Here is a 12570-nt window from a genome sequence, read left to right as displayed (position 1 = left end):
CCAAACACACCTGTTCAGCCCCCCCACCGAAGCACGCAGTAAAAAGCTGCAGACGGGTCACCACCGTCAGTCTGGCTTTGATCCAGCATGGCTGTCAGACTGTAGATACTCCGCATGGCTGTACAAGAGCGATCTTGGTGAGTGAATTGATGGATGGATGGATGGATGGATGGATGGATGGATGGATGGATGGATGGATGGCTGGCAGCACGGCACCAGGATTTTAATTTTGGGTGGGCCACAGTAACTTTGGATGGGCCTTTTAATTACAAAAGTTAACACTGTTTCCAACTGATAATCTCACTTTAACAAAAATCACTGGTATCATACTGTGGATGGCGACGAGCTCTTCCAGCTGATTATGACACTTTTAAAATCTTTTGAACAGTTTCAGTCTGCAGTTTATATTTATTTCAAATGGCACAGGATATCTCCTTATCTATGTTTTCACTATGGATCAAGTAGATCAGTATATCAATTCATTAAGAAAACTGTCATGACAAGCTTTCCTCAGTACACCAGTCATCATTTCTGCTGAACAACTGTCATAGTGTGACATGACGTGATGTGCGTGCGCAAGCTTAACATATCTGGTGCGACGAATTATGGCCCAGACCTCACATGTGAGCCAAATAAATGTTTTCTTTTTGTCAAAAGGAAACTTTTTTTTCTTAAGGGTGTATTAAAATGCTGATTTTAATAATTAAAAGATAAAAGTTAAAAAAATATATGTTCTCCCAGTCATTTAAGGTGAGCCAATTGTAGAAGTGGGTGGGCCCAGGCCTGTTAGGCTGTGCCTGATGGATGGATGAACAGATGCATAAATAAATAAATGAATGAATAAGTTAATAAAAACAGTGTTCCACTGCTAAAATAAAAAAAAATGTAAACACAAATCAGTGTTAACTGTTTATTCAGGTCCCCAACGACAGACCACACTCATTCCAGCCCAAGCACCCCAACTCCCAAAGCAAAAAAGCTAGGGGAAACACTGCTAAAGAACAGTATTTTTCAACATTTGCTGTGCTGTTCTGCACTGTGCCACATTATCTCCAGTAACAGACACAAAAATGTTTAAGCAACAGTCGGCCCAGTAAACTCAGACTTCAGTAGCACCAACATGTTGGTAGTTAGTTGTAGATGAGTACTATTCGTTATCATAGAGTTACATTACACTTACATTAGCCACTACTAGCATAACACACCTAAATCTCTTTTGGAGCTACTGACTATCAGTGTTGGCAAACTGGTGAGCCTGTGATACTATGTGCTGAATAAAGTCTTTTGCAGTTTTCTCCAACATGGCAATGAACAGTCATTGTTATTCTAATGTGATAATATCATCTGATGGCTTCAATACAGTGTCAACCTCAGGACCTAACATTCTAACTATGAAAAAGATCATGTATCACAAAAAACACTATGAAATAAGGGCACGCACATCCCTGAGGCCCAGTGGGTTGGATGCTCGATCACAAAATATCAAAAGCATAAAGCTGATGTATCAGGCAATAATGAGCAACAACAAGCAGGTACGTTCCCAAATGTCCAATATACCCCAAAGATTATTACAGATTTCATCTACATTCAAAATAAGTGAAATGGCACACTCCTTTGGCAGCTGCATTTTCTTTGTAATCACTACCATCATGAATTTAGATTTAATTTGATCACATTGAATTTCATGGGGAGTCTTCAAATTCATTGTTTTATTAAAAAAAAGTTTCACAGTTAAGGATCTGCTGTGAAGATCTTAATATAAAAATGCATTGAAAGGATTTTCTGTTTTGGGAGTCAAGCACAAATTCTATAGGATCTACAATATTAATATGTTTTTTGAAGTATGTCTTTTGCTTCCAGGCAGGGGAAAGTAGGCTATGACCACCAGGAGAAGCTGTAATTGGATTTGATTTACACAGAGAAGAAGCTAGGTCTCACAGAACAGTCTGATCTGCTTGACAGTTAGCATTCTGAAAGTGCTGAGCTATGGTTTGAGGGATATGAGGGATAGAAGCAGTGCTTATTAAATAGTCAAACCTTTGTTCATCAACAGCTACACTAGAAACAAAATAAATATGCTCAGGCTTCAGTAGGAGAGAGGCAAATTTGAGCTCAACATTTTGTGGCAAGTCATTTAAATCCTCAAATGTGGAATCACACAAGTTCATCATCTGAGGGTTCAGTACTGACACTGTCAATCTGGATACCATCACAATGATTTTCCAATGGAAAGACCTACATTTAGACCATGTCTCTCAAGTATTCCAGGCTTTAAGTCATGAACATTAAAAATCTTTATCATTTCTGCTTCTGTGAGCTCAAAACAAACAATAAATGTTATGTTTTGTACAAACACTTCAGAAACACACAAGCCACTGTGTCAGTTTTGTGTTGAAAATAATCCTTCAAAGTAGAACATTGATTGCAGTTGCATAAGTTTGTGAAGTTGGCTGATGACATCTTAACAAGTGGCTCAAAAATGCATTTCATGTCCTGCAGGTACACAGACGGTTGAAACAGACACACAGATAGAATGTCTGTGGCTGAGCTTATAATGTTTAAAAAGTTCAGATCTTTGTGAAGCAGAACTACTACAGCCTTTCCACTTCCACACTCATCAGAAAACTAGGAAACAAACAAAAAAAGACCCACCTTAACCAATTTGCCACTTAAAGGGGTAGTTTGGATTATATGAATTATGGTTGTATGAGGCACTTGTCCACAGTCAGTGTTATTACCTACAGGAGGCAGTGAGTACTGTGCTCACTGTACAGTATCTCTTACTTAACATTACTCCAAAGGTTTTTGTCACTTACAGAGATGTACATTTAAAGCGTCAGTTCAATAAAATGTGTCCACAGAGTCTGACCTCCTCATCCTCAGTCTGTCCTGCTGCTGCAACTCAGCACAGCTCCATCCACCGCTAAAACAAGTCCGTACACAGAACACGGCTTCTCCTAGTTTGTTCAAGCACAAAAAATGAAATGAACCTAATCGTAAGGTTACTGATGTTACCATAATGTTTTTCCTTACATGACTGGAAAATAACATTACAAACAATATAATTTTTACACTTGTCAAACAAAGGCAGCAACAATGTCACATTTTGCATAAAAAATGAATGCAAATTACCTTGTTAAGATACTGATGTTAGCTAATAAGAGTTAAAAACACCAAGAGTCTGAAAGAGTCACATTAAACTAGTTGTCCATCCTGCCACTGATCATAAAAGTGCACATACCCCTCAAAACACCAACATTTCAAACTCTTATCTTGTTTAAAAGAGTTGTATTTAAGAGCAGGTAGTCTGGATGGTCTTCATAAGTGAGGTGACAGAGAGAGACCTGACCTGATGTGATGTCACATGGTCGAGTGACATGAAAACCTCTGCTTTGAAGTGAAAATACTGTTTTAGTAAAAGTGCTGCTTTTCATTTTTTTCCATTGGGAGTGTTATTTATAAATATATATAAATATTTAGCATGAATAAATGTCTTATGAATGGGTTTCTAATGCATTATAGACATGATCTTCATTAAAAGTGTTATCATATAACCAGCCAAAATCACCCAAGCCCATTTTGCCCTACACAATGCAACCCAAAAACATCCAATCAGGCAACACTGTCCGCATTCAAAGTTGCGTTGTGGGTAATGTAAAGTTTTTTGAGAGGAAGGAATAAAATGTGATATATCTGGTTCTGCTGCACTGAAGTTTTAGATACTTTCTCTACTACTACTACTACTACTATCCATCAGCCAGACAGTTTTACAAGTGCATTGGTAAATCTGTGGAGCAGGAAGAGGGTCTGCTGAATCCAAATTGTAATCTAAACCTCAAGGAAAACAGGATAATCAGTTTTAAATCAATACATTATTGCTTGAAAACTGAATAAATTTTCAGGTTTTTTTTGTCCATTTTTAAAGAAAAGTCAGACCCTGAATCACTGAACATTTCACTTACACAGCACCAATACAAATATCTGTTCTGTTTGTTTATAATTGAGGCTTCACTCATGTTTAAATGTGAACTCTGTACCGTTCCTACCTGATATAAACTGCTGTGAATCCAACTTTCTGGAGCATTCAGCTCATTTAGATGTAGTACAGGTGCAGGATAATGGCTGTGTGAGCACCCATGCTGTTTCCTCAAGTCTCTGCAGACTGAGCTGCGTGTGCACACACACACACACACACACACACACACACACACACACACACACACACACACACACACACACAGAACCCTGGATCCAAACTACACCCATCTGGCTCAGTGGAAAAATTATTCTGAAAATTATTCTGCACAAGGAGTCAGCTGAAGTAGGCACTTTAGGCTTGAGGAACATGTGATTTGTCATTATTTAATGTGTTATTCAAATAAAGGATAAAAAAGTTGTTATTGTTTTTTCTCCTTTCAGTGAACCCCAAGATGAATTGGTCTTGCAGATATTGCCTGTCTATTCAAAGCCTGATTCATCTTATTCCTCTGGATCACCAGAGTCATTAGGATGCATCCTCTAGGAAACAAGACAGCCTGTACAAAATCCCAACGGCCCATTTCAATATTTTCTCATTAATCTTCAGTATTTTTAATCTGTCTAAAACAAAAAAGTAGGAAGAGCTTGTCTGGGCCTGTTTGATGTGTTTGATAGAGTCACCTCCAGTGCAGCAGGTGGCAGGATGGAGCTGTAACATGTAGTGATGAATAGAGCTTTAATCAAACGGCATCCACCGATAAAAGAAGAAGAAGAAGAGGTAGGAGGAGTCAAAGATGATGAATAAGAGGATGATGGTGATTAAAGACGGAGATGGAGAAGAAGATAAAGAAGAAAGTGAAGATGAAGAGGATGATGATGAAGAGGGTGATGATTATAAAGATGGCGAAGAAGAAGATGAAGATGAAGATGAAGAAAAAAGATGAAGAAGAGGATGATGATTATAAAGATGGCTAAGAAGAAGATGAAGAAGAAAAATAAGATGAAGAAGAGGAGGATTATTATAAAGATTGAGAAGAAGAGAAAGAAGAAGAGGATGATGATGATTATAAAGATTGGGAAGAAGAACAAGATGAAGAAGAAGAAAAGGAAGATGAAGAAGATGATGAGGAGGGTAATATTATAAAGATGGAGGAGAAGAGGAAGATAAAGTAAAAGAAGAATATGATGATGATGATGATGAAGATAAAGATGATGAAGGACATGAATATGAGGAAAATAAAGATATATAAGAAAAAGTAAATTAGAAGATGAAGATGATGAAGAAGATGAAGAAACTTTTGATTTGATATGACTTAAACAATTGAGGAAATTGTCAAAACAACCCTCACAAACTCATATGCATATAATTAGAAAACAACAGAGAAACCTAAACACATACTGACCCTAAAACAACAAACAAATCTAAATGAGAGGAACAGTCGTGATGTCTCCTCAACAGAGCACAGAACCTCCTTCACTGCCCAGACCACTCTGACAGTCCACAGTATCCACTGTCTGATAAGTAGACATGTTCAACCTTCAGATGAACTGCAACCAGCCCCTCCATCACTTCAACTATCTGTACTTCCTGAACACTTACACTTCTTCTTCTTGGAGGTCCAGATACTGAGCTCAGCCACTGCAAACACACAAAGTTCAACAGACTGCAGATGTGCCCAGGAAAGATTTCCCCTGATCGTGTAACGAAAAGTGAAGAAAAAGAAGATGAAGAAGATGGTGAGGATGATGATGATTATAAAGATAGAGAACAAGGAGAAGAGGAAGAAGAAGAGGATGATGATGATTATAAAGATGGAGAAGAATGGGGGATGATGGGAAGGATTAGGTTGAGGTTGATGAGTAATCAAGAGTGTAGAGGTATGCTTGGTGTAGCTGTAACTGTACACTGAATAAGATTATAATGTGGCTAAATGTAACTTTATGAATTTATTAAGAGAAGGGGGAAAGTACTTTTGTATTATATATAATTTTGTATTAATTTGTTTTATACTTTCCAATGTATTGTCCCACTCTTCTTCAATGCCTTGGTATACTGTATGTTATGTGTTAGAAAGAGTTTGCAGAAGTACACCTGCAAACCTTATGGAAAATATGATAAAACCTTGGACAAAAAAAGATGAGGAGGGAGATGATGATTATAAAGATGGAGGAGAAAAAACAGATGAAGAAGAAAAAGAGGATAAAGAAGATGATAAGGAGGGTGATGATTATAAAGATGGAGAAGAAGAAGATGAAGAAGAGGAAAAAGATGAAGAAGAAAAAGAAGATGATGAATATCAAGATGGTGAAGAAGAAGATGAAGAAGAATAAAAAAACATAATGAAGAAGAACAACAACAACAAGAAAAGGAAGAAGAAGAAGTGTGAGGATGCCAGGATGGATGAACATGAAAGGGGCAGAGTATCTGCCAAAAAAGCTGAAAGTATCTCACTAAATGGAATTGCAACACAGGTCAAAGTCAGGCTTTCTGTAAAATATGTCACATGGATTCATTTTAGTGTATCACACAGAGGGAAAAACCTGCATCATGAATCTGCCCAACAGAAGTACACCCAATCACTGACTCAATGTAGGAACTAGTGGGCAAAGAAGAAGGTGAAGAAGATGAGGAAGAAGAGGATGATGATATAAAGATGGAGAAAAGAAAAAAGAAGATGAAGAAGAAGGAAAAGAATGATGATGATCACACAGAGGAAAAAAACAGCATTATAAATCTGCTCAGTATAAGTATGCTAAGTACAACAAAGTCACTGACGTCATGTAGGAACTAGTTAACCCAGTCCTTCATCCTTTGTTTTATGAAGTCTTATCTAAAGGTCAGGGGTACGTGGACAGTGGCAGGGGGTGATGGGACAGCAAATTATAAATTGCAGATTCCAATGTTGACAGATACATAAGAAATCTACAGAATACGACCACATGTATCCTTTTACTAAAACATTGATAAATAAATGAATATATAAATGACTATTTTTCATTTAATGCTTATCTTCATGTTCTTTTCACCACGGTGACATTCATCAGTCAACATTTAAACTTTGTAAAGTAAAAGATGGAGCTGCATCAATACTCTTTCAGCAGAGTGAGAGGTTACAACACCGACTTTGTTATTTTCACACTTAAACAGACAATTGTGGACTATTAAGGCAGATCAGAGTGACAGCGTCCTTTGTGGAGATAATGGGGCCTGATTGCCTCGTTCTGGAAGCAGATGAGACAGACACAGTTCTTACTTACTGCATCTTTACTTTTCATTTGATGCTGTTTGTCTCACTCTGCATACTTTCCAGTGACTTTCTCTGCTGTCTGACTGTTCTTGTTCTTCACAGCTGTCTGTTCTCTGTGCCGTTCACGTCTCGGGTGCTATGCATTAATAATGAGCTTTGTTCAAAAGTAAAAAGTGACAAAGGAGGCAAGTAAGGAAGAAGATTTTTCCTCTGTTTTATTATATTCTAGAGCACGACTTATACTAAATAAGCAGCTGGTAAAATTTCTGAGGAAATATCACAAAGGATGAGTCGGAGTAACTTTGCAGTTCACCTTCGATATTCATTGTCCTCAACACACCAACTTCATTCTCTCAATGTCAGCATTTGTTAATCTACTTCTCACAAGATTTCAGCACAGAATGAAATAACAGCACCTGAATCTGAATTCAGTATCTACTCCATCTGTACATGGTGTCCAAGCAGACAGGATTTATATACTCTATGTTAAATACTTTAGTATTTATAGACACCATTACACCAAATCAGTTCACAGTGTATATCTGTCAATGAGCTACTTCATATCTATCATGTTCACAACAAGTCCTCCAAACTAAACTGAACAGTATTGACATTGACTTCGAAAATATGACCCGTTTTTGATCAACAGCATTATTTATGTCCTCTATACAAACAAAGAGGAAGATGACGATGAAGAGGATGATGATTGTAAAGATGGAGGAAAAGAGGAAGAAGATGAAGAAGTAGATGATGAAGAAGGTGATGATTTTAAAGATGGCAAAGAAAAAGAAGACAGTAAAATGTTTTTAGCATTAAAACTACTCCAACAAAAGTATTCTTATTGTAACTAATTACAATAACTAGCCACCCAATCCTGTCTCCTAGAGAATATGTTTGTATCAGCCTAACACGGAATTATTTTCATTGTGACGTTGTGATGACAAGCGTCATTTCTGCCTGGATTATGTTCACAGTAGGGATGTGTGCGATGAGTTGACTATATGATTGAATGTCGCCACCCTCACTAGTCGGCACCAGAAATAGTAGTCAGTTACACTATTTATCAATACTTTATTCAGGCCTGTCAGATCACCTGTCAGACAGCAGCCCCTCTGCATAGCAGGCTAGCGGTTAATGTCAGCTCCAGGAAAAAAATGTTTACCTGCAGACGCTGCGATCCTTCTCAGTTTGAAAAGATGAAGCATTTAGTGAGTTGTTGTCATGTTTTGTAGGTTAATGTGTAATGTTTGTATTGCACACAATTCAACAACATTTAAAACACAATTTGGTGATTGTAGACTTTGATTAACGGCTTCAAATGCCTCTTAAGTATATAGTATAGTATACACAGTATATTTTCAGACAGTGTTTAACATGATCAATTAATAAATTGTGCATAATCAGGCATGAAAACAGGTCAGGGGTGCAAAAGGTGAGAAAAATACAACCCCGATACTATACGATACGATACGATACGATACGATACAATGCAATACAATGCAATGTGTGAATCTTTACATTTTGATTCAACGAATGCTACATTTGTAGAGTGCTTAGTGATGATGTTTATATCTTGTTATCTTATCTTATCTTATGAGTCTCATGTGTAAATGAGATGAGATAAATGAGAAACTTTAAAACTGTTTAAAATACCAGTATTTCTGCAGTAAGATGATCTGCTGCTGTGTTTCATATGAAGAGTGGTGTGGTTTTGATCAGTGTGGAGGAACAGTGATGCTCTGTGTTACCTGTTCTCACAGTGACATGACGTCTCTGTGGGTCAGACTCGTGTCTCTGTTCTCTGCTGTCAGACATGTTTTACATCAATGATCTGCAGCAGCGTTTCTCATCTTTCTTATAAAAACCAAAATTATTCTACACTTTGCATGTTATTAAAGTTTGGTGGTGCGATGCGGTCACTTCTGTTTTCAGCGCCGTCTGTTTTAAGTAAATGAAGAGGAGACACAGGAAGAGGGAGGAGGGAGCGCTTGTTTTGTGAGCGCGGCAGCAGGCGTCCAGCGACAGCAGTGCAGGCAGAGCCAGGAGGAGAGAGAAGATGGAGGAAAGTTAACAGTGGCAGCTCCCTGATGCCAGAATTAAACGTATGTGCATCCCAATGAGATGTATCGATATGCTGGTGCTGTATTGATTTGTTTCCAATTCATGTTCAGCTTTTTATCGATGCAGGGCCGTCTGAACCGATGCACTCGTATCGAAGTCCGATGCATCGGACACATGAGTGAATTGTCACTCCCCTAATATTCACATTATGCATTATTAACTATGCTGTATAAGAAACAAGACTAGCAACTTCTCTAGAGATGCACCAATTGCAATTTTCTTAGCCGATTCCGATATCCGGTTTTTATAAGGGTCTGACCTGCCAATTCCAATTTTGACTGATTCCGATTTTCAGTATTTCTAAGAACTGGAATTGACAGCATTCACAAACATTTTTTCAACTTTTCTTGTAAAAATTAAATTAGATGTTCATAATATGACACTGACTATTAAATATTCATTAAATGCTATTTAAATCTTCTCCAAAGTCCTCCAGGTTCAACCAGGTCTTATTATAGTTTTACATTAAGATTATGAATCAGCTGAATGTGATGACTCACAAAAACCTTCGCGGGACGCGATTTCACGTGATCGCCTGTGGAAGCAGATGTAAACAAACCGGAGACGAATGTGATGCAACAGTTTGCTGCCGTAAAACTTTGCCGTGAGAAAAACAGAAGCAGAAGTTAAAGGAGTCTGGATGAGAAAATGTTTGAGGAGACACATCAACACAGGTTGTTTATTCTTCATCCAGAACAGGAGGTGAGATTTTAACTGTCCCTCCGTGAACAGCAGTCTGCTGCTGGCTAATATTAGCCCATAGTTTGCGGCTGTTTTGCGACATTGTCAGCTGCTCTGTCTCGTTATAGACTGTCTCTCTTCTCTTTATCTTGTTCTTGGAATCTGTCTCTGACACCATCTTCAAGCAGACATGTATCAGAGTGTGTAGCTGTTATCAGCGCTGTGTTGACGTCACGGTCAGTTTGTCTGCTGCTGTTACTTTTAGCCTCTCAAGCCGGTCCCCTCAGCATCCGCCCAAATCGGCGAATTAGTCGTAACTGTCGTCTGTCCTCGGGTCAGCTCGTTAGGGCTCTGGTCAGCACAAACCAATCAGGTAGCAGTATTGATTGTGGGTGTTAACTGACAGGTGGGAGGTGATGCAATTCTGACACCAGTCACTACAACACTGTCAGTGTCTGGTGACCACACAAATCACTGACAGCTGATAGGATGTGCTGCTGCTGACCTTTATTTTAACCTGAGAACATTTAGAACTTGTCAGGTAGTTCAGCCAAACGCATGTGTCTCAGGTTTCTGAATAAATCTAACAACAATACAGACAAGCATCCTTCATTGTGATATCACAGCTTCTCAGACTGCAGTCCTTGTATTTGTAGTCAGCTGCTGTTGTATCCATCTGTACAGGTCTGCAGTAGCCTAAAGCTAATCATTTCAATATTTTTAGTCTATTTTCCAAGTGTTGTTGTGGCCCAGTGTTACCTGCTCATTTATCTCTGCTTACAAGCAAATAGTAACACAAATCATTTGAGTAGACATGGATGTGAAATGTGGCTTCATGTTTAATTTTGACTTGCAGAAATGTGTGATTGAGCTCTCTAACCACTAGATGGTGACAGAATACCATTTTTGTAAAAACCAAGAGTGTGAAAGACACACAGCAGCTGAAGTCATATTCACAAACCATCCTGAAGTTAAAAGTAGCACCTAACTGAATGAGTTCACTCATGAAAGTAGGTCCCAACTCTGAGAAGAGTCAGATGTGATCCAGATGTGATGAGCCAACACCCCCAGGGATCAATAAAGTATCTCTGATTCTGATGAGTCTAATTAACAGAAACCTGCTCACAGTCAGTCAGTTAGGCCTCTCATTATATCAGCTTTTATATCGCATATTTAGACATTATTCAGAAAGCTAAACATTTCTATCATCTGATGTGCCTTTGAAATTGAACTTTTCACCCCAGAATCATTGAAGGATGAAGGCATCCATCCATCTTATCTTATGAGACTTTATGAAACGTATCTTACCTCTCCTGCCAGTGAGGTCATCAGTTTCCTTCTCTCTTTTCGGCTGAGTCGTTTTGCGGGCATGTTGACTTTCTCTTCTTATCAGTATCAACTGCAGAGGAAACATACAGACGAGTGTGACAGATGATTGGGAATCTCATCTCTAACAGTTCTCCTTACTGTCCACTGGGTGTCATCAGTAGATAATTCATTACAACACAGTCAGTACCACTGACTCTGCTTTTAAAGGTACAATTTAAAGGTAAAACATAGTACCAACATTTCAGGTTGGTAAAGCATCTCAAGCAGCAAAATAATGAGCAAATGGGGGTGGGTCGTAGGTGATGACTGAGAGGCATTATATTTGTATGAGTTTGAATGAGTAAGGAACAAAAGTTGTCTTAAAAAAATGAAAGTAATTAAAGCTGCAAGCAGCACTGGATGGGCCTTCGCACCCCTGTAGCCATCAGGACATGCTGTGGCCGTGACCATGTCACCAGACCAACCGGTGGACGAGTTGGTGGCGCTACGACTGTGACTGCACATTGTCATGTAGATGTGTAGATGTTCTGGTTTGCTTATGCAGGTCATAGAGAGTCATCATTATTAAACTAAGATGGTTTCATAACCAGGTAAAAACTCCTTACAGCAGATTTAAGGAAAAGTAAATATTGGCAGCAAAATATTACAGTAAAAGTACTGGTTTGGCTCCTCTAACTGCATTATGATTATACAGCAGAGGTTTTCAAAGTGGAAGGCAAACCTCCCCAGGGGGGCTCCAAACTCAGTGTATGGAAGTGAAAAAAATATTACATTAGTTATCAAAAGGAGGTTGCATAGAATAGCCTATATGTGTGTGATTTAGTTAAAGAGACAGTTTGGCGATACAGCAGTTTTGGAGCCGTCACAGAATATGACACCATTAGATCATTAATATTGATTAATCCGTGTGTAAGGGGCATGTAACTGTTGTCACTGCTGGAGGTGGAGCTAGTTTGAACTACTTCATATACAGTTTTATATACAGGGACAGCAGATAAACCTGAGGTGCTCCAGATGATTCATGGGAGAGGAAAGAAAAAAATAAGTTCATTTGGAAGACAGAAGCCAAGGTTGGAAACCACTGGCTTAATCTTTATTAATGTGCTGTAGTATGTTATACATTGTGTAAAAGTATTAAAAGTAAATAGTAGTAATTAAAGCTATCAAATAAATGTATATTATTTCCCTTTGAAAGTGGGGTGGAATTATAAAG

The 12570-nt window shown here is 38.4% G+C and overlaps 1 protein-coding gene across 1 annotated transcript in view; it reads right to left on the bottom strand.

Moving 5' to 3' along the window:
* LOC146307192 (phospholipid phosphatase-related protein type 5-like) overlaps positions 1–12570 on the bottom strand; it is a 202645-nt gene that overhangs the window by 180178 nt on the left and 9897 nt on the right. The window contains exon 2 of the mRNA XM_084747563.1: positions 11337–11427. Coding sequence (XP_084603689.1) covers positions 11337–11399 — 63 coding nt within the window. The 5' untranslated portion in view covers positions 11400–11427. The remainder of the gene's footprint in view (positions 1–11336; positions 11428–12570) is intronic.

The sequence above is a fragment of the Lutjanus erythropterus genome, chromosome 21 (assembly GCF_056507025.1).
Source record: "Lutjanus erythropterus isolate fLutEry1 chromosome 21, fLutEry1.hap2, whole genome shotgun sequence".
Lineage (NCBI taxonomy): Eukaryota > Metazoa > Chordata > Actinopteri > Lutjaniformes > Lutjanidae > Lutjanus > Lutjanus erythropterus.
Note: the sequence above shows the minus strand (reverse complement) of the source record. Positions and strands in the feature narration are given on the sequence as shown.